At 40.8% G+C, this 23,653-nt stretch overlaps 1 protein-coding gene across 1 annotated transcript in view; it reads right to left on the reverse strand.

The window, feature by feature from the left end:
* Window positions 1-13,379: 13,379 nt before the first annotated feature.
* MARCHF11 (membrane associated ring-CH-type finger 11) overlaps window positions 13,380-23,653 on the reverse strand; it is a 34,059-nt gene continuing 23,785 nt past the window's right edge. The window contains exons 3-4 of the mRNA XM_030042152.1: window positions 21,883-22,075; window positions 13,380-14,721 (exon numbers count right to left, since the gene is read on the reverse strand). Coding sequence (XP_029898012.1) covers window positions 14,399-14,721; window positions 21,883-22,075 — 516 coding nt within the window. The 3' untranslated portion in view covers window positions 13,380-14,398. The remainder of the gene's footprint in view (window positions 14,722-21,882; window positions 22,076-23,653) is intronic.

Below are 23,653 nucleotides of genomic sequence, written 5' to 3' on the forward strand. Positions count from 1 at the left end.
TACTTGGTCCTCTTTAAATGAAACTTGCATTTAAATACACTGTGATTTAATAAAGGCTGTCCAGAAAAATCTAACCTCTCCTCTGCAATATTTCTCTCTTCTGCTCTAATTTATCCTTTGAACAGCAGTATGCAATTCACTGGCATTAATCTGTGAACTTTACACTGCAGGAGAGGACAAATAAGTGACTGCTCGCAAGTAAGTATAGTTATCCCCTTTTCCAGATGCCATCAAGGCTGATTCATCTAACTTGCAGATGAGACCAAGGAAAGGTTACACCGTAAGTGAGAAAGGATTCTCTTTTATACAAGTGGAAAAAAAATATTTAATCATTGCATGCTTCTGCTCTGTGAGTTGTAGCATTCTCAGTGCTCTGGGTTAAAATAGCATTATTGCTTGCTTTTGTACAACAGCAGCATCCCTGGCTTTAGTTTCGCAGAGGAAACTTCTACATCATTATCGATGCTGAGATGGTACATACAATGTAAGTCTAAGACTAACAGCCCAGAGCAAGCGTGACTGCAGAGAAACAACATACTAAAGTAGGGGAGGAAAGGTTGCACAGAGGAGCCAAAGTACTAATGTTTCTATGATTAATAATCACCTACTGCCTGTTCCACTTTACCAAATGCTGCTGAAAATAATGATGTAGCTTCAGCATAATGAATTTCCCCCAGCTCATCTGAAAATCTCTTTATCTGGGTATTTTGGCTGTCCTCCACTTTGGCTGAGTAGAACTGTTTCGTCATTGTGAAACCACTTGAGAATTTGAGTTGAACAGGACGAAAGGAAAAAACAAAAATCTGAAAGAGCAAATGGCAGCTCAATTTGAAAGAGACTTCATGTAAGCAGAGAGGCCGAGGCTGGCAAAAGCGAAAATGCTATGGGGTCTTACGTTTCTTTGTAAAATCTGGATGATAATTTTTTCAGAAATATGCCTTTTCTTTTATAAGGGAAGGCTCTATAAAAATGTTGGGGGTTTTCTCCTCACCAAATCTGGTGTCAAAGATCTTAATCACTGAGTTTATATTTTCTTTCTAAATTTCCCCCTCGATCAGACTGATTGCATTTGAATGAGTGCATTAGAACCAGAGTTCCAATACACCCATGTGTTTCTGTAAATATTCTTCTGGAAACAGTATGTCTGTCTTACTGAATCTGCATATGTTTTTCTGCACTGTATCTTTACTTATCAAATTAATTGTATTCGAGCCAGCATCAAATGCTGGATTCATATTTAGCACAAGTTTAGTACTATCCTGGAGATTTAGAATGAGGATCCTGTTATATTACATTACGTTACATTTAGGTAGGCTTTAAAAGGCCCTGCTGGAGAGCGGAGGCTCCTTATGATATGCTGTGTATGCACAGCAAGGAAGCTGTACATTAAAATTAACAAATCTAAGAATATAAACTCTAATCTAACTACATAAAGGGTGAGGGGGACCAAGGCACAGAGCAGCAAAGTGAGTGAAAAGTCCTCAGCAGAGCCAGGATGAAAGCCTAGGTTCCTGTTTGCCAGCGTCCCTTCCATCACTAACTTTGCTTTTCCTCTCCTACCTTGGCCACTTACCAACTGTACTGAAGAGACTTTGGGCTTTATCTGTGATTTCTTCAACCAGTTGATTCACACTGTCAACATGCTTGAGGTTTTCTGTAAATTTGCAATTACCAGCGTTACTAGAAAGTTAAGGATGGAACGGCACTTTTTTTTTTTTAAAAAAGAGTCATCAGATGATCAGCATCAGATGACTTTCAGATAAGAATGGAAGTACATCCTAAACAAATTGTAGCCCCAAAGAGGGAAACCAGAAAGGGCATTCTTGCATTTTTTCAAGAAAAGATAATTCCCCCCCACCCCCCCCAAACAACAATTTTCTGCTTTCTTTCAGCTGATTCAGATTTAAAGTGAGAGAAATTTCTGAGTTCAAGGACGATAACCAAGAAGCTAGACAGCATCGTGTACACTAGGGGCTTAAGAGTTTTCACAGGTTTTCTTGCATCATATCCAGAAGGTATTGGATAAGCTGTGTTATGGAACACGGTGAAAATTGTACACGTGGCAAAAACCCCATTGTTCATTGTGAAGATGTTAGTTATTAATGGATGCAACATTGAAACAAGGATACTGCCCCTAAAATATGCCCAGTTATTTATATGTAGTGAAGTATTCCAGAAGATGCACTATAGTAGGCTTAAATATTAATATTTCACTTCCCCATAAAATAAATTTTCTAAAACTGGGTGTGCTGATCATCCCAAGTGTCTATTTTAAATTTACTGTCAATGTATTTTTCACTCAGGCTCTACTTCTAGAAGTGGTTTCCAGCTCTGTGGTGTTGACATCTGGGAATCTTTATAACAATATCTACAAATAACCAGGATCAATAATGTGGTTCTTCAGGCTAATGTTCTTGTCTAGAAAGATGTGTAGGGAGTATTATTCACCACGTGGTTAGTACATGTTCCTCAGTTGCAAACAAACTGTAGGTAAAGAGATCATCAGACAACAAAAACTAAGTTACAACTGGACCTGAAGATGAATCACCCTGCCTTCCAAAGGATTAATTTTATCTTACATGCAGAGGAAACAAAGAAAATGGGAAAGGGAAAAAAGAGGCAATAAAGAAGTACAAAATGCAAATATAAAAGGACTGGGAATCTTACAAATTTGGAAGCTCCCATATTTGGGCTGCCTTATACCCTAGTCAAAAAAATGGATGTTCTGCTGATATGAAAAATTCTGCATTTTTCAGGTAGCTCTGTATTTTAACACATACTACAGATTGGAGGGCTAGGGCCACACAATAAATCAGGTTTGTGGCCTGGTAGTTCTCAGAAAACCTCACTTCAAAATCAATTTTCCTGTGTGTAAAGGGATGTGATTTGGTAGCTTGCATCTGTTTCCCATGGAAAAATCTTTTTATAATGGAATGCCTAACAAAGCTTCATTTCCTTGCTGAGAACATACTCAAAACTAGACAAGCGTTTTATACAGTGTTGATGTAGCAACAAATTGGAGAATCCATAGAAAACAATGTCTTAAATATCTGAATTAGCTTTGCAATAAATCGTTGTTCAAAAGATTTCTCATGACATTGGGTTTTTTTGTGGCTGAGTACTCGGATGGCTGCACTAGTTGCACACATCCTTTTCACGGCCTTGCAACCTCCAGGGCAAAAAGGGAAAGCTTTGTGGCATGTTCAAGACTTCTCAGCAAAAGAAGGAATCGAATCCCAGCCTCCTGTGGCATGGAGGAGTCAACTCACGATGGAGTTGCCGAGTGTCCTTCCGTCCCACGGGAGGGAGGGACAGGAGTAGCAACCTGCAGTTTGTGGTGGGAATTATGGATAAGCTTTGCTGTGTTGCTGTTGGGAAGTGATGTGATTTGGGCAGCTCTCAGAGTGTAAAGGGACCAACCCTCATATGACGGCTGAACCGAAACATTTTAGACTTGTATTAAAAAACAAGACGGACTTAGCTACCCACTGTGGCAGCATTTAGGCACCTGAGATAATAAGATTTTCTCAAAGCTCATTATGAGCAAATCAGGTTACCTTCATGATGGATGAGGCTCACGATTTAGTACTAGGGACTGTCCTACACAGCCGCACACCACAACAGGCAGATTCGCTGTGGGGCTGCGCTGTCCCCTGGGCCAGGCAGCCACCAAGTCTGGGATGAATCTGAAAAATTGAAAGGTTCTCGTAAATGGAGGACAGGAAAGGGGAAAGCAGGCTTGCGCTAGCTGTTAGGAAGTTGCTCGCGAGCAGTAGTGGAGAAGTTAGAAGAGGAGATATGTAAGAACAAAATGCTGAAAAGGAAACAGTTATAAAAAAAATAACATGACGCATACAACAGAATGCACGCTGCTAGAAAATCAAAAGAGGTTCTTAGAACCAGAACTGCAGCCTCGGACCACAGCCAGTTCTCATACGCGTCGGGATCATTTACTGAGGTCTACTCAAACAGACCCTGGCTCTCCCGACCCTCCTCATGGTGATGATTCAGATGATCCAGGACATCAGGCGGCCGCTGTGATGGCCACGTGCATGGACCACCCCGGGAGGCCTCACGGACTCGACTGTGCCACTTCTGCTCTCGTGCTTGGACTAAAGCCAATCGCTACCTTTAGGGTCAGGAAGGAAATTTCCCCAGGTCACAGCGGCTGGGACAAGGCAGGTTTTTCACCATCCTTTGCAGCGTGGAGCGCCAGCTGCCTGCCACCATTGCTTGGGTCCACCTCCTTCAAGTCGCTTCTCATCTAGGTGAGCTCCTCGTGCCCTGCTCCCATCTCGCCTCTCCACACCTCCCACATCTGCCTGGGAAGAGATTTTTCTCATTTTTATATTACATTTTTATCTCAATATAAATCAGTTTAAATTTGGTTTGGACTGTATCAGTTAAGAGTTTTTTCACTCTAAGGGGTTTGCACTGTCAATATAAAACACTGTCCAAGCTTAGGCATAAGAATCTGGCTGGTAGTGCCAAAATGTCATATGTCCTTGGAAGCATTACCACCAGGGGTGGGGAAGCTGCTGAAGCTTTCCTTCAGTTAAGGCAAAAGCTACCATGACTGTCAGGAGAATGAATTTCTTGCACTCCGATGCCAGAGGAGGAGGATGGGAGCACCATAAACCCAGGCGCTGTAAGGGTAGCGGGATGGAGCTCCTCAGGAGAGCCCCTCTGCTCCCACTGCGGGTAGGCAGGGAGCTGAGCCCGAGGTTGGGAGGTTGGGTGTCAAGCAGGGATGTCTGCTAGTTTCATCAGGGTCCACCTCATTCAGCCTTTTTCCTGGTAATCAAGAGGCCTCAAACAATGGGACAATTTATGTCCTCCCACAGGTCACTGGCAGGGGCTTGTTCCTGCCTTCTTACACATTTTCCTTTCAATAAAGGAGTGGAAGATAAATCAAGTTTTCCATTTTGGACAGCTGGAGGATGTCTTTTAAAGGAAGAAATTCTGTATTCGAGAACAACACCCTGCACGCAGCAATGCCTTTTGCTCTCGCCAGGATTATCTCCAAAGGATAAAATTTCCCTCGAACTTGAGGAGGGAAACGGTCGGTGAACGGCAAAAGATCCTGGTGGTATGGCCGTGCTGAATACCCAGAGGCATCTCAATCTGACGAGTGGCAGCTCCACACGTTTCAGCGTTTTCGAGCCCTCAAAGCTGGCATGCCAATGAGGCATTGGGAGGGAGAAAGAAAACGAAACGGGTTAGCAGGACAGTGTTGGGCACAGACGCTGTGCCAGCAGTGAGCTATAGCTTAGACACGATGCCGGGCCTATACTCCCACATTACGCCGAACATATGGTATGTCCTCTCGTGAACGCTGGCGTTGCTTTCCCCACCCAGAAGTGATGGAAAGAGCAGGCAGCATCCGAGACCCGTGAATGCAGGTGCTCGGGAGATGGTTGTGACACTTTGCAAACAGATCGAAGGAGAATAGCTGGTCGATGCCGCTTCGCTGCCAGTTTCTGCTCGGGACTAATCCCGGTCTACTACTGCAGCCTTGTCTGAAGTAGCTTCTGCTAAGATTACTTCGTGTCCGTCCTGTTGTCCCCCCACCTCTGCCTGCCCAGACACGGCCTCTCCTTTGCTGCACGTAGACTCGTTTCCAGGTGGGAGTTTGGGAAGCGCCGTCTGTGTTTTCTGGAAAGCCGCAATAGAAGAAGAGGTGAAGCTCTTTCCCTTCCCATTGGAGAAGCCAGCCGAAGAGGCAGGCTCTGCCAGTGGCCATGGCCCAGAGCAGGGCGACGAGGCGCGAGGGGGTCCCGGGCGCCGGGGGGAAGGCCGGCAGCAGAAGAGCTGGCCTGTGCATGGAGGGAGTGAGGGAATATTTGGGCATCCTTAGGCTTGGAGTCACTAACGAGGTAAAAAAAAAAAGCAGTCTGTCCACTGCCAGGGAGCTCAGTTTGTCCTTCCTGGCAGAGCATGCCTGCCTCCGGCTGGTGGTGGTGGTGCAACGAGACCCAGCAACGTCCTGAGGCGTAGGCTTTACACGCAGTCCCTCTCCTGGGGAGCATCATCCTCCCAGGCTGGTTTTTGAGTTCACGGAGCGCAGCAGTAAAAGCAAGATGCAAGGAGCAAGATGAACGAGGCGTATGGATGAGAAGGGAAAGGCAGAACGGGGAGACGTAGCGAAGGAACAAAAGCCCGTTCAACTAACTTGTGCAACGGGTGGTCACGTTTTCTGGGCACGTAACGGGACAGCTGCTGGCCTCTGGTGGTTTTTGTAGGGCGCAATGTGTGTCTCAGCTCTCGAGGTTGCTACGGCATGAGCAGAGACCACGTCAGCTGGGGAAACGGGCAAATTCTGACATGCCGTTCCTTTACTACAGTATTTAGCCCATCGGGATAATGCTTGGGAAGAGACTGTCTGACCTCTACCCCTTCCACCAACAGGGTGAAGGTGCGAGAGCTGACTGCTAGTTTGACCTAAATGGTGAGTTTAAAGCTGTCCTATCATGCAAAGCATGCGTCTTCCAGTGTGTGAGGCTCGGGCTTTTCCTGACTGATGGGTTAGAAACTGTCATGAAAAACATGAGAATTTGGGAAGAGGACAGGAAAACTAATTTATCCTTATGAATGACTGGAAATGGTGGATTGGTCATTAGGGGTTGTTATTTACCATGAGATTGTGTTTGCATTTTTTAAGAAGTGTTTTAATTGATAAACAACATGAAGCACACTTTTGTCCACTGGAGTAAATGGGTGTTTTATTAAATACGTAACACCCAAATTAATGTCCTACGAAGGTGATAAACACTTGATGTGAGATAAGTGTTGAACAGGTCTCTTAGAAACTCTTGTTTCATGGACAAATGCCAAATTGTCATTAGCAGCAAACTGGGATGTGGATACATTACCTTAATGTCTGGGAGTGAGTGATAGCCCAGATGTGTTTAGCGGGAACGAACACTCCACCCCACTGTGAGCTGAATGTAGCTTGAAATGTATTGCTAATATCTGCCCATGTACAGCAAAGTTTCCATTTCAAAGTGTAAAAGCTTATACAGATTCTTTTCTAAAGGTCATTAATACAAGCTGAATCTGCCTGGGACAAGAAACAGCAAAGTCTACCAAGAAACACCACCCAGACAGAGCCAGTCTGTACTGGATGATAGATTTCCTTGTCTTGTTACATCAGTCGATCAGGGACCTACTGCACAGTTTGGGAAGCTACGTCTGAAGGGACAAAACATATTATATTAAAATTATTTGGGCCTCTTCTGGATTTAATTGCTTTCTTTATAAGAGAGATGAAAGAGTTATATTCAGGGCTGCTCCCCGATAGGAGAAATGCAGCTGGCACTGAATTTCTGTCCCTACACCGGACTCTAGCTACTATTCATTTTGACTGGTTGCGTTAGAAAAAACAAAGCCAAGTATGTCTGTGCATCTACGCGGGAGGAGTTCGTATGATTGTGGCGTGGTAAAACTGGTTTGCTTATTCAGGTTACTGTGCGGTGTATAGGTTGTGGTGGGCAGGAGGAAGGACAGCCGTCTGTCGAGCCCTGACCACAGCTCTCTGGCTGAGTCGCACTTGGGAGAAGGAAGGGACACCTTCCTCTGGGGCAGCTCTGCTGGCAGGGACATCCGAAGCGGAGCAGAAAGGCAAAGAGGGGCTGAGACCCGGCAGAGAGCAGAGCCAAAACCAGCCCCAGCGGTGACGGAGCCCGCTGAGGCTTCCCATGGACTGGGTCGGTTCCCAGGCCGCTGGCAGACGGAGCTGCACGAGGCGAAGCCTTACTGCAGGGGCACGGCGAAGGGGGACATCGCTCACATTCAGCTTGTCTCCCCTCTTTCAGTATTCCCCTCTTTAAAGACTTAGCTGCTCCAGTCCAACACTCTGAATTATAGCAAAATTGGGATTAGGAGCATGTGGTGACTTTGATAGGCTCCCTTAGAGAAAACAAAGTTCCCTGCGTTTGGCTGCAATTTTTCCCCCCTTTTTCAAAACCGGCAGGGCAAAAGTTGAAAATAAGGGAGGGGAGAAGTACTCTTTCCTCAAGAACCAGTGGTGGTCAGGCCTAGAAAATGGAACCTGTAGATGAATTATTCAACATAATTTTTTGCTTTTAGAAGTTTGGCTCTTCCTCCTCCAGCTTCATGTACACGTAGGACAAAGTGAGGTTTTGGGCCAGGAAGGAGTTGTGGAAGCTGGAGGAAGTTCTCTGGGTCACCAAGCCACCACTGTCCAAGCCCCTTTCATTCATCTTAACTCTGCTCTTGCGGGGAGCTCGGTGCCGTTTCTGGTCTCTTCCCATGGCTGACCCTGAATTCTGGCACTCGTACGGACTGATTCAACACGCTTTGCTTGGACTGGTGTTAAAACATGTTCTGTGGTTGGCTTGAGCCAGCTGCTTCATGCTGAAAATGTCATTTTATGAGGCTTTTACAATTTTTCAGCCAGCTGATACGTCTTTTGTCCTTCAGAGGACAGCCCCTCAAGCCCACTGCTATGGTCTTCTGAACTAAGGGAGCAAATGGTGACAAGTCAGGGTCAAATTCAGCTAGAGCTTGTACATGTGGAGACTCCAGGGGAAAGGATAGTTTCAGTCTGTCAGGCGAGAACTCGTTAAGGAGGAGGATGATCATGGGTTTCTACATGCCTGCAGGATAGTTGACTGGCCACAGCAGGAAAAAATTTTGCTACTGATTGCTATTTTTCTATTATCTGCAGGTGATCTTTGAAAGGTGTTTATGCTTCTCACAGGCCTATCTCCTAGTGTTTCCTTTTTATTTTTTGCCATGCGACTGGTTTTAAGGTATGCATCACCTTTAATTCAGACTGTGGTTGCGCTCTGCAGTGCATTATAAATATCTCTTCTTAAATCCAGGAGAAATGTCAGTATCTGCCTAACAAATTTCTGAATGTGCAAAGATCTGAAACCTATTTCTAATTTTAATAACATGAAATACAAGTATTACCAGTTTTTAAAGATATCTCTGGTGTCCTCTCTGAAGTAGTAAATTCAGCTCTGAACACTGATTTATCTCCTCTTACACAACAGCTAACAGGTAATGCTAGGAACTGGTAACTCACTAGGGTTTTTTGAAATTGTTACGAGGTTTATGAAAATGAATTCCTTTATGTAAGGCAAACAAGAAAGATGAAATGTTTTAAAGAACATCTTCACTTATCTTCAGAAAACCTGCTAACGATTCATAGTTTTCAATCATTAGGAAATGTTCATGGTCCTTAGTACGTAATTGATGGAGTCACAGATCTGACAGACGATAACAAACTATTTTCAAATTTAGTCCGCTAGAAATCTTCAGTTCTCTTTAAAAGAGCTGTTAAGGTTTCAGAGGGAGAAGTATGCTTCTCAGTATAGTAGCACCTGCTTGTATTGTCCTGTGCTGCCGTACGCAGATTTGAGGTAGATTTCAATATTGGTAATCATTCCATGACTATGCCATTTTCAGAACAGAGATGCAATAAACTAAGATATTCCGTAGATAAAAAACCCCAAACATTATCAAGCAACTAGTATGAAATGTCACCAGCCAAATCACATATATCCTTTCCTCAAAGTTTCTGTTGCAGTGGAGTCCAAGTTGCAAAGCAATTCCTGAGTAGCTAACAGCAGTTTGCTTTGCAGTTGTGATGGGTTCAATGGTACCTTATGAATGGAGTAAAAAAATTCCTGTCAAACTGTTGTGGCTTGGTCTGGAGTGTAATCAGACTGGCAGAGCTCAGTAAGCGTGCTGCCTGTTTCATCACAGTGCTGTTTGACTTGCTAAATTTGATTTACACACCAGAGCAGGCTAATACTGATGATACCCAGTTGCAAGAGGAGAATATGTGAAAAGGTTTGCTTTAAATATTACATGACTTGTTTTAACAATAAGTGGAATTTTCAATATAATTCCAAAGGAAAAAATGAGAATCCAGGGAGCTATGCTGTAGAGCTCCCATCAGATTAGCCTTCTGTGGTCAAGAAAATGTTTATGAAACAGCTTTATTTTGTTTCTGTTGGTTTTCTTATTGATATTCAAAAGGATTCTTGAGTGTGTCCAGTCCAGGGACCTCTGCTTGACTCCCTCAACTATATGACTCTAGTAGTAATCTAATTGCTATAAAACTGGATTTTTTTACTTTAAACATTTTAAAACCTTATATGTACGGTAGTGACTGGAAACGCCTTTGTCCTTGGGAGCCTTGGAAGACTGTTTCACCACCTACAGTTTTGGGATAGCGACCTTTAGTTTAAGCAGCCGACGCTGCTATCCCTGAACGAGCAGAATCTGATTCTTCCGGCGCGAGGACACGGGCTGGTCCCCGCCTGGCCGGGAGCAGCTCCGCGGGAAGGGACCTGGGCGCCTCGGCAGGCACCAGCTGGGCACGAGCCAGCGGTGGGCCCCGGCTGCGGGCACGGCCAGCAGCGCCCGGGGCAACCCAGCAGAGGAAAGACACGGCGTAACTGGAGCAAGCTCGTCAGAAGGCCCCCAAGATGGCCGAGGGCCAGAGCACTTGCCCTGTGAGGGGAGGCTGAGGGATGAAGTCTTGTTCAGCCTGGAGAAGAGGTGGCTTCAGGGGACGCCTGAGATCAGGCTGCCAGGACCTGCGAGGGGGTCGTCGAGAAGACGGAGCCATCCGCTTCGCAGTGGGGCATTGTGGGAGAATGAGACACAACGGGCGTAAGTTGGAAGAGGAGGAGAGGTAGGATAGAAGGAAATACTTTTTCACGCTGGGGACTGGAGCTGGCTGCCCAGACAGGTTGCACAGCTTCCATCCTTGGGGAATTTTGAGACCTGACTGCTTAAAGCCCTGAGCAACCTGGTCCGACCTCAGAGCTGACCCTGGAGCTTGGACTAGATGCCCTCCCGTGGGTCCTTCCAACTTGAATTGTTGTCTGCGATTCATTCTATGAATAGTTTAAAACTACCTTGAACTTCCAGCTAAATTTATTTGTGATCTATTTGTGTCCTTGATTTCTTGTTCTTCTTAGGCTTGTTCTTTGCCTAAAATAAATTTTATTCCGCAATGTATTAACTGAGAACAATAACATTCACTCTCAGCTTTTGTTAAGCAGAACAAGCCACGCTCTTCTAATTTCCTCATGTGAAATAGAGTCCCTACTCCTTTTTCATCCTAATATCCCCTCTCTGCACCCGTTCTGATTTGAATTCATCTATCTCGCATGTAGGTGATCACAGCACTGCAGTACTGCACAAATCCAAATACAAGGTCAACGAAGAAATATTCATATCCTGCACTAGGCACTCTCGATGCTGAAAACATTCTGCAGGACAACACAGCCATAGATGTCATTTTTTTTTTACAACTGCGCCCTGCCCACACTAATCCTGTCACTGTTTGTCATTTCTGGATCTTGCTTTCTACGTACAGACATACATAAATGCAGACATATGCAAAATTATTGTGCCATAGAAATTATTAATGATGACTAATCCTACCACTAAAAAGGCTTTTCTGATACTTGCCCTAAACATTTCTCTCACTACTAATTTTCATTACTCTTAATTGGACCATTTTTTTTCCCTCAGAAGCTCTTAGGTGTTCTAGACCCAGGTGTCTTTCAAATATTTGTACAGAGAAATCTTGTCCTGTCTTAAATTAAAATGTTGATCTTTTCTGGTGAGTCATTTTTTTCCAGCACCCTAATTATTTGGATGTGAACGAAAAAGATTTATTTACAACAAAATGTTCTCATATAGTTCTCAATTTTGGTTTTAGGAACCTGTAAAAAGACCACTGAAATATTCTTTAAATCCCAAAGATCACAAGTACCTAAAAGGTGTGAGACATAACCTTTTAAGTATCTTGATCACAGAATGCCTTACTCTCCTTGAATTACAAATGCTTTTTGAGATCCTAACTCTGATCTCAGTTTGGTCATGTGCAGTTGTGGTCCTTCTGGGAAAGCAGGCTTCATTTAAGTAGTAATTAAGAACAAGTAATTCCCAGTGATACAGCAGGTTTCCCCAGTCATAGTTTCTCTCGTCTTCTGTTTCTCCACAAACTCCTCCTTTAGGAAATCGTTGTTTAAAGATAATCTAGAAGTGAATTGTCGTAGTTTCTCAATCAGATTGCCTGTCGTACATTGATAATTTGCCACGCGGGAGATAAAGGGGGTTTTTGAGACAGCATTTTGTTGTTCGTGGCTTATATACTGCTTTTCACATTATTGTTTAAAGAGCTGTAAGTCATCTGTACATTTAGTAAGTAAGTGGAAATCTGAGCTTGTGAGATTGTAATGTAGAATGCTGAGCCCTGTGTAGAGTTCATTGGCTAAATGTTTGTGAATATATAAGTAAGTGCTCTTAGCTCCAATGCTTAAATTATTTCTATCATCTACCTTCCAAGTGTAGTTACAGAAGCCTCCTGTGTCTGGTCTTGGCACGTGAGCTTCTTATAAAGGGAAGACATGCACTGATTCCAGCACCATCCTGTTGATCCCTGAGGGGGAATTTTCCAGCCACAGCACAAAATAACGCTAAAATTTTTCAGCCATTGGTTACAACTTATTTTGAAAGAGAAAAATGTTGAACTGTGTACTGGGTGCAGGTGCCCAGGGGGGGGAGGTGGGGGGGTCGGTCTCTGTGAGGGGAGGCTGGGACTGTCCCACGGCAGACACAGCCAGTCCCAAGCAGAGATTCCCTTGTGAGCCTGGAGAGATCCTGGTGGAGCAGGTATATCTCCTGTAGCCCGTGGAGAGATCCTGGTGGAGCAGGTATCTCCTGTAGCCCATGGAGACGACCATGCTGGAACAGGTATCCACGCTGCAGCCCATGGAGGACCCCACACCACAGTAGGTGGACATGCCCTGAAGGAACTGTGGCCCGTGGAGAGCCTGTGCTGGAGCAGGTTTACCCTGAAGGACTGCAGCCCGTGGGAAGGCCCCAGGCTGGAGCAGGGACAAGTGTGAGGAGGCAGGAGTGGCAGAGAGGAGCCATTATGGACTGACCGCAGCCCCCCCATTCCCCTGCGCTGCTGGGGGGGAGGAGGAAGAGGAGTCAGGAGTGAAGGCGTGAAGCTGAGCCTGGGAAGGGGGGTGGTGGTGGAAGGAAGGTGGTTCAGGTTTTGCCTTTGTTTTTCACCATTTAACTTTGTTTTAATTGGCAATAAGTTAAATTAATTTTTCCCGTGTTGTCTCTTTTTTGCTCGTGATGGTAATTGGTAAGTGATGCCCTCATCTTTGTCTCGGCCCACAAGCTTTTTCATCTTATTTTCTCCCTCTGCCCTATTGAGGAGAGGGAGAGAGCAGCTGGGCAGGGATCTGACAGCCAGCCAAGGTAAACCCACCACATTTTTAAGTAAGCTAGCGCTCTCAGAGTCATTTCAGCCCTACTTTCTCATTTTGATCTTCAATGGACTTAATTATTAACTTGGAAATTATTTCCACTTCCATTTGATTAAATTATATTAGAATTTTTGCCATGAGACAAAAAGAGAAGCAAACTTCACAGCATTGATTAGCTATCATGATAAAGATGAATACTGGCTCATTTTTAATATAATGATTCATTACCTGGCAAAATTAAGGCTCTGCATTATTTCTACTTCAGTTTCCATTAGGATTTATTATTATTCCAGAAGTTGTAATGTACATTCCTTCTTTTTTTAAAAAAATACGGGATGTCAATAGCCTGTAGGTAGAATGGTACTAGAAATTCACAGGCTGCTAAATTCAGCATCACTGCTTGGAAGGTAATGTCACTTCTGTGCACAGGCACAGCACCAGCACTCGGCAGATCTTAGAGACTCGAGACGAAGTGCAAGACTCTTCCCCTGCCTGTGTCGTACTTGTGTCTGACATCTTGCACGTCCATGTGGGAGAGCTAAAAGAAAAGAAGAGTTCACATCTTCCCTTACATTTTGTAGAACACCCACGGGACTTCCTGCTTAAAGGCAAGGGACAATATATCCCTTACTTTCATACACCTGAACTGAGCTACAAACAACAACAAAATAAAGACAGAAAAGGAAGAATACTTGACTTGTGTCAACACTTTTTTCTTTTTGGAAGAAGGTTGTTCAGTTTAATCCTCATGAAAGTGGGAAAAATAACAGTAATGGATTAAAGCCGGAGTTTAAGAAAATACATCTAAATATATTTTTTTACTTAAAAATGAGTTTCCTCATCATTCAAAGACCTAAGAGTTAAACTATATTGTATACACCTCAGGTACAAATTGACAAAAAATCTAATAAACCAGACTATATAAAAAGCAAGAGACTTTTTTTTTCCCCAAAAAATGTATTTGTGTTTTAGCTGATCATATAAAAAGCATTAAATTTTTAAAAAATGTGTATATATTTTTTCAAGTGTTAATGGTTTCACCATTCATCGTAACTACATTCCGAAGTCCTGTAACATCAGAGCACATTATCCTTAGCTGTGTAGCACAGTGAGCATAATCTTTACACTGAGGTCACTCTCATCACTACTTCCCCAGAGCCGTTATCCTCTGACGAATCTTCCTGAGGTCTCATGCGGTTGAACAGATGTAACAATACATAGCCACACTGAAATCTTGGTGAGGTTAGCTGTGTTGGATGAACTAAACTTCTGTTTCTCAGTGCAGTCAGTGGTAACAACAGTGTCCTTCCTGCTGAGGATTCTCCTCGATTGCTCTCTTCTATGTCTGTGGCTTTATCGTAATTTAACACATCCCAGTGTAGATTGACAGCCCTCCAACGCTTAAACACTCGATAAACAGATGCACCTTCATGTACTATCAGTCCTGAAATTAAGAAAATTTAAAAAAAAAAGTTTGTACAGAATGTCAATGGGTACCATTTTGAGAGCAAAGAGAGATGTAACACATTGTAATGAATGTGGCAATTGCCAGAGCCTATTAAATTACTTATAACTCTCATAATTCAAATAAATTGTACATACGAAATATAACTGGTTATTCATGTGTTTAAGATTGGGAGGGGGGAACATGCAGAGGTAATAAAATTGTTCTGAATGAAAATTCAACATAACCAAAACTGGAATAATCTGAGCATGCCTAACTGAATAAAGTATTTAGATTTAAATAAGCCAATATAAAATAACCTTACTGGCAGATTTGTAAATTGACTGTTTATTTTATCCTTGTTCATGGTAAGTACTATTTATTTACTGAGATTTGTACTGGTTTAAGTAGATCTTTAAGTAGGTTAGACCTTCTGTAATGAGCAGGATGGTCTTAAATTTGTTTAAGAGTGTTTTGTAGAATTCAGTACAGATACAAACAAATTTAACTGTTTTCACATTCTTAGTTCAACTTGGGAGCACAGAAGATTTATGAAAAACTGAAACAGCTGTTAAGTATAATGACTTTCCTGTCTTGCTTCAGTAGAGCAAGAAGACATTAAATGTTACTATTAACTGTGATGAGCATGGTAAGGATGATAGGCTTTCTTCTTTCCCTTCAAAATTCAGTAGACAAAAGTTGAGAAACATCTTTTTTGTTAAGACACAGGAAATCTTTTAAAGGGTCCTTCAAGGAAAAATGCAGAATATTTGGAGTCCTCAACAGACCAATCTACTTATGAACTTCCATGTAGCTAATATTTATGCTCATTGTATGCATTCAAGTAATTTATTTACTTAAATGAAACTTTTCATTTTTCAGATGTATGCATATGTATTTATACACACAGTCTTTATGTGTAAGTATTTCAAATATGGATTTACGGGGGATACACATGAGGCTTCTTACTACGTTTTTTCTCAACCAGCCTGGTAACTTTTGTGGTTCTGAGCAATGTCACGTGTTTTCTCTGGCTCCCTGCTTTGGGAGGAGAGCAATCTGCCTAGCCCAAAACATTTATAAATTTTTTGTCCAGTGTGTTTCTTGCCTAAAATTTTCCTATACATTGCCACATCTATAATATGATCTGAGGTGTCATAGGTTATAGTCCTTTATCCCAGGAGATTGCATATCACCTGTTCCTATACAACAAAATTGTGATTTTAAGTGTCTGACGTCTCTCAGCATGGTTAACTGATACCAGAAAGGAGACATTCAAAGAAAGATGACACAAGCAGAAAGGATGATAAAAGCATTTATGTGAACAGCAAACCTCAGATTCAAGTGCAATGATTTGCAGATAGCAATGCCTACTCTAACACATTTCTAAAGATCATTACACTGAAAGATGGAGAAACACAAAGATTGCTTTCAGAAGGACATGATAGCAAATGTAGCATCTCTGTAAGGCTGTCAAGTTGCCTAGAATTCGTTGAAGCATCCGATACAGCAAAACTAACACAATATAAACTAAATTAAATGTTAAATATTCTAAATGTATTTTGTATCAGCATAGCATTTTAGTGGAAAATTTTCTTGATTGCAAGATGTCTATCTTCATCTCCTCAGGTATATATATATATAAAGCAACCTGTCCTAAAAATTTAGCAGCCATGTTAATATATAAACACAGTTTCAAGACTGGCCATATTGGCTTAAAAACGATAAATGTGTTTGATCACACACAGAATCTACAAACCAAATAAGCCATGGTTTTATTGCTGTGACAAAGATCCCCCCTTTTTTTTTCTGTTGGATTTCCTATAGAATGATAAGGGAGATGAGCACCATTTTCCCTCTACCTGTCACTGGATCATAGTATTCTTTTGCCCAATTTCCCTCAAGACTGTGACGAAGCAAAATTGAGAGAACCTATTTACCCCTATGTAAAGATTTTTGATACCTGCCTGCACTCCAGTGGAACCTGAAAAACATATTTCAGAATAGAGAAGGAAGCAGTTGAGAAAGGGTCATTGAGGTACATTAAGTACATTTAAACAGTAAAAAGTATCCTCTCAAAATTATGTTAGAAAAAGTCGTAGGATGACTTCTTTTAGGGAGCTCTTTTTTACTGTTTTTGAGCTTTCAGGATTTATTGAAATTATGTTTTCAAAGTTTTTTCAACAATGGCAAGGAAAAGATGTTTTCTTTAAAATGGAAGCTCTTAGTCACATATGCTCTAAAAGAACTACCGAACAAAGGATCAAATATTGCAAGGCTTGAAATAAAGTTGTCAGAGTTGGCAATGCTGAAGGAGAAAAGGAGCACTTTCATAATTCCTCCCATAAAAAGCTTCATTTCCCATATGATAAAACTACAGCTTGAAAAAGACCTATGTAGAAGAGGCAAAAGAATTCCAATAGATCTTTCATCTTTTTGAAAGATATTTTCCAGTGGGCAGGGGAAAAAAGTTCTCGGCACCAACAGTTCCACGACCACAAATGAGAGGAAATCTGGGTAAGGTTTAAATGCTGGAGATTTTCCAGATCCAGACAAGTTCCTATGCTCAAAATATAAGTAGTTAGTCACTAAAGTGAAGCTGGAAGAAAATGCAAAGGGTCTCCTTGTTCTTAAGAGTTTCACAGCAATGAATGAGGATATGAGAGAGAAAACAAGGATAAATCCATGAATAATACTGACTTGTTCCAAATACCATGATTTCAGTAGCACAGAGGACATAGTTGCACAGTCCTAGGGAAAAAAAAAATTACTTGTTTGACCCAGATGATCCCAAGAGGATGTGTTAGAAGTCACTACTGTTAGCTGTTCTGATGGTCTGTCCAATTAGTATCTACAAGGAACAGAGTTCTGGGATGATAGAACTGGCACAATGTCCTAAGGCTCTAAGAAGACTTTACCTTCAGGTTTTATTGCTAAGATGTAGGGATTGTGGGATCCAGACAATAGGATTATGGAGAGATAGTAATTTTCTTTTATTGCCAAGTACTATGAGATTCTTTCACTCTACCCAAAGGATTTCTTACCCTGAGTCACAAGACCACTTGAAATTTTTCATACTGAATGTCTTTACAAGCAGGCAACTTGTCTTAGTTCGTTCAGATTTGGTGCTATTATGTTCCAACATTGTCTTATTTATCACACTAATCTTACTTATAATCATTTAGGAATGGTCCTCCCAGAAACATCACAAACTTTTACCAGGGAATAAAAGACCCTTTGCAGAAACAGACTTCACCACTGGACAAAATGCCATGTCGTAATACTGTTCTAGGGCCCACAGATATAAAAAAAATATGCAATAAATTGCTCAAAGCATTAAAGTGAAACATGTCCACTCTAAAAATAGCAATGTAACTCTTTCTAAGCTATTTAGAATTAGATCTAATGCGAAAAAAAAGATTTTCTGAGTAGAGAAATATTAAGCGCAGCTAGATGTGTTAATTATAAGTAACATCAGCCTGTACATTTTTACAACTAATGAGTTACACAAATGTTGCTAGGCATCAAGTTCCTTGGTGGGGAAGAAAGAGGCTTTCAGAGGGCTACTCACACCTCACATTGGCTCCCATCTCTTACTTCCTTGCCGTAGTACTACTGGCAGCACTCATGTTTCTAGTGCAATGTTACAACTGCTTTTCATGCTCTGTTATGAGCTGCACTGTTGTTCTGGGATTGCAAGTGAGTTATTATTATTTGTGAGAGATTTTGTTCATGTTAGAACCATTTATGACTAGCAGTTATGATTATATTCCAGTGAAAATATATAACATTATATGACTTCACTGTTATGAGAAATAATTGCTAGGTCTTCAAAGTAAAATGGCAAAGGCTTGGTGTACTGTTCTTCGGTGGCTAAATAAGGGGTTTATATTATTCATTCCTTTCATATTAACTCATGAACTCACTCCCTTTGGTAATCCCTATATGGATGGTCTGATCCTAGCACTATCACTGCAGTAGCTCAGGGTTTCACAGGCAGTAGTTCTACTTTATCAAAATGTTCAAGGTTTGCCTTAGGAAAACTCCTACCATCCGCAAGTTTCAAAGAAAGAGAACAGCTTTATGCCCAGCTTAGATGCAGAAAAGTATAAACTAGTGACTTGTAGGGTTGAAACTAACACTGATAAGTAAAAACGATTCTGTTTGTTAGGAAGAATTCTGGAAATATTTGGAGTAGAACAAGGAGAACAATGGATACCAATAAAATGTGTACACTGGAATGAATAGAACATATTATATTGGTGAGCTTTAATCTTTGGGATATTTCTTTTGGTGATAAGTAAAACAAGACCAAGAATTAAAATACAAGTTACATGTAATTTACTTGATAAGAAAGTGGGTGGTATGCTACGTATGGTATAGAAATCAATCATTGGGAAAACAAGACATGCAAGTTTTCAAAGATGTCATATACATATGTCAGAACCTTTAGGCAAACTGCTTTTAAAAATAATGACAACAAAACATTTCAAAAAGTACAGATAGCTACACTTCAAAAATGACTAAAAATTTTCATAGTTTATGCAAAGCTATAGGGAGGCATAACTGAAGGCAATTGTAGTAAGTCTTGGTCATACCACCAGTAACTTAAGCACTTGTCTTGAAATATGTGCTGCACAGGAAAACCCTTATGTCTGCTTAGATTTTTCATTGAAATAAAGAGAGATTCCAGTGGGAGTATAGGTATTCACTACTCACTGTAAATCCTGTTGAGAACTAAGAGAATACCATGGATGACTAAACACAAATGAGAGGACAGGAGATACTAAGTAAGAACTGTGGCTGGCTGTCAGCATTACAAGCTTTATGATGTAAGAGATTATATATAACATGCAATGGTAAAATCATATGTTAATGCCTTTGGGAAGTCATCAGCATAATGGAGGGTTAGTTTTTTTTAAAATCATTCATGAGTAATAATTACATCCATCTATTAAAGAACTTTTTGAGTGTTTGAAATAAATTAAAATTATCAATCTAAAATCCCTCACTTCATGATGAAAGAAAAAGATACAATTGAATAAAGTTGAATATATTAATAAATGTTTTCAGGAGTTACAAGAACTCCTGGTCTTACAAGCTTACAGAATGCAGATTAGTTGAAATTATATGCAGAATAAGTGGGCTGAATGGATCTGGATCATCAGAATTCTACAATTACCAAACCTCCTTTATACAGCTTTCTGAATTTCCAGATACAGTTTAGTAAACTGTATGTTAACTGTATGTTAAGTCATATCTGCATTGAACTTTGTAATTACAAAACAGTGTCCAAATACATTTAATTATAGTCATTTTTACATAAAAATTCCCATGTATTATTTATGGTAAGACTATAAAATATGCATTTATGTAATTACAGGCAAGTAATTTTATCTGGTGGGTGAAGGGAGCTGCATGTCTGCTTTGCTCCTGCATGGTGCCAGTTGGGCTAGAAGCTCCATAGCCATGTGAGGTACATCTTAGTTCAGTAGCTTCCAGTCCAGAGATGCCTTGAGCCTGGCTGGCTTGAAAGGCAGCTACATAACTGCATGTTCCAAGCTCTTGAAGGCTCGCCTTCCAAGAGTTTACTTCTATAGATAAAGACACTAATATTTCTGATCACCCACAGACGTTCTCAATTGAGATTAATTTGGTTTAGGTGTTTTAACAGTCAAACAAATGGAAAGAAATGGAAATAGTTTGAAATAACTGGTTATTCCAACTAGTTGATGCATACCAAAGAAAACTTTTTGCAATTGTACTCTTTGTGAAAAAAACAGAATTTCATACAAACGAAATGTTTAGAAAACCTGAAGCACATTTTGTCTTCAATTCGTGCTTTTTTAAACAAAAGCAAAAACCTCAATATTGAGTGTTAAGCCAGAAAAAGTGGTATTCAGGAATCAGCATGTAAGAGGACATGTAGCTGAGCCCTTTTTTTTGTTTAAAAGCTGAGCGCTTGCCCAGAGTATTAAAGACCTAGCTTCTGTTCATTTTTCTGTCTGAGAAAATTTGGGTTCACAGAAGAAAGCCTGTGTTCTAAAATATTCCAGAGTGGGCTTCTCTTAGAAAAATTACAAAATAAACAGAACTGGTAATCCACCTGAAATATAAATACATTTACAGTAATAGGATGGTTTCAACAAAAGATGATACGGGTTTATGGTTGGAGCAAAAGCCTTGATATTAGGAATCACTCTGTTTCTTTGCACCTTATTGAGCAGAATTCAGCACTGTCCTTCTGAATTCCCATATATGAGATTGGGATAACATCAACATCTATCACTCAGGAATCTCAAAGCAAACATCAGATAGCATTTGACTTCTGTATTTTCTTGGAATTGCAATTCTAAGAATGTTGTTTAATGTTTACTGCGATTATTGAATTTTCCCTGCAAATAATCGTAGCTATTCTAACAATCAATTCAAGGTTGTTTTATCAAACACTAAAGGGATTTCTATTTAAATATTTCTGGGTCCAGTGTATTTTCAGAAATTTCAAAACTGGTCAAAAGAGCTTTGCAGTAAATTGCATTTTCTTTTATAAGATTTCAGCTAGAGTTAAAGGACTTGAGACTTTTTAATAGTAAAGTAAGTTACTATAGTTAGTACTATTAGAGTGTTTCATAACTGTTTATGATGTACAAAGAACTCATGCCTGTCTTTTCTGTTCTCCTCTATTACTAGCACAGTGACCTATATAAGTCTGTGGAACTTAATTTTGGATATGTAGTTTGATGACATCTTCAAGGGCTGCTTCTGCGCTTCATGATGGTACAATCTAATGCAAAGTGGCATCAGTAGAAGACATGACAGCACATAATTTTACTAATTATTTTAATAATGTTTTTGTCATTTTAATCTGTTTAACTTCCTGAACTTCACTATTTTTTGCGATTTTTCAGGAAATTGAATCTGATCCTGTTCTCACCACTAAGATCTTGGAGAGACACTTTGATGAATCTGACAGTAAAGCGCCTTTGGTTCTTCTCTCTTTGCAGTATTTGTAACACTGTAAAAAGCAGTATTTGCCAAAGGTATTAGCTGAGAATAAATCTGCAAAGAACTGGAGTGATCAATTAGAGTGACCAATTAGAAAAATAGTTATAGTCACAGTCTTAAACCACAGTCTGTGCTGTTTAAAGATTTTGAGCTTACCTATGCATACTAGATCCATAAAACCATACATTCCATAGCAGATTTGAAAAAGGATGTCCTTTCTTTGCCATACTGCATAAGGGCTGAAGGCTGACCATAGAAGCCAAGTCACACTTGCTACTAAGAACAGAGATCCTAGGATTACAGCAACCATCTGCACTTTCTCAACCAGTGTTATAGTAATGCTTTGCCACTAAAAGAGAAACAAAGTTGTATAAGATAAAAAGTTATTTTCTGTGATTGTACATTCAACTCCACTTTTTTTCCTGAAATCAGAAATTATTTTAATATTTATACATATCTTCATAGATCTTTACTAATATCCTCCATACTGACATTTTACATAATTTTTTTTCCTATTTCACTTTCAGTTAAAGTGAAACTAATAGTTGCTTCCCCATCCCCTTCAGCATCACTATCATCACCATCTAGCTGTGAACTTCAGAAGAGTTAATGGTTTTATTTGTTTTGAATACATAGGCAAAAAAGGATTTAGTCTTAGGAATGGAACTCAGCCTTTCATATTTGTAGGCTAATGAACAGAATAAAAAAAAATGTTGGGAAGACAGTCTTAAGTATGTTTTATGTTAGTGTGACAAGTTGAAAGTGACAACTTTCCTTTCTATCCCGCCCCCTAAAATCTGAAGCCATTTTCCACTTTCCTGCTGCTCATCAAAGAAGTTCCAGACATAACAAGGGAGTTGGCTTCCTCTGCGTAAACCAGTATTAACAGTACAAAGAGACACCTGCAGCCTAGTATGGAAGCAACCTGAAGACTCAGGAGAAGCCCTGAATATAGGTAGCACAAACATTTCTTTTCAGTGCACCCCAATTATGTCCACCTTTCCAGGGAAGGCTGTATCCTCCGTATGTGAGGTGGCTCAGATTTAAGGTGTGACAAGGTTTAAATATAAAGGAGTATGCTTACTGAATTCTGTCAAGATAAGAATAGAAATAAAATTCTGTTAAAACAGAGTCACAAAAGCAAAACACAGCATAAGTAAAAAGCATTCCAGATTACCCTTAACATATGTGGTCTGTCTTGGCCATAATTGTCCAAATTAGCTTGGCAGACTCCCCAGTCTAGCCCCATCACCTATTCCACAGCTAGTATGCACACTTTGTAGACTGCCCTCTTTCCTGTTCCTAAGTTTGACCATACCTGCCCCCTTGTACAGCTGCAATAGGGAACAGGGGGAGAAAGCTACTGCAGTAAGGGCTTTATTACCTCTTTTCCCATCTGGCAATAATTTTTCCTTTTTTCCTGTTACTTTATGAAAGCTTTCTCTTGTTACCAGCAGTTGGGTACCCAGTACTGTATGACCATCGGATGATAGAATAGTTCAGGGTGCAAGGGGCTGTGGGAGATCTCTTAGTTCAACTTCCTGCTCAAAACAGGGTCAGTGATGAGATCAGACCAGGTTGCTCAGGGGTTTATTCAGTAACACTTTGAAAGCCTCCAAGCACGGAGACTGTTCAGCCTCTCTGGGCAACCTGTTCCACTTCCTGAATGTCCTCAGGCTGAAAAATGTTTTGCTTAAAAAACACTTTTTCTCTAAATCCAGTCTGATCCTCTTTTGTTCCAGCTTATGCTCTCTTCCTCCCACCAAGTACCACTGTGAAGAGCCTGGGTGAGCAATGAGGTCCTCTGGCCCTTTCTTCTCTTTCAGCTTTTTCCATTAACTTTTCTACTGTTGCCTAATTTGCACATCTGGTGCTGCATACCTTCTCTTGTTGCAGCCTTCTGAATATAATAGTACAAAAAGATAGC

This window comes from Aquila chrysaetos, chromosome 18 (assembly GCF_900496995.4).
Source record: "Aquila chrysaetos chrysaetos chromosome 18, bAquChr1.4, whole genome shotgun sequence".
In the NCBI taxonomy this organism is placed as follows: Eukaryota; Metazoa; Chordata; class Aves; order Accipitriformes; family Accipitridae; genus Aquila; species Aquila chrysaetos.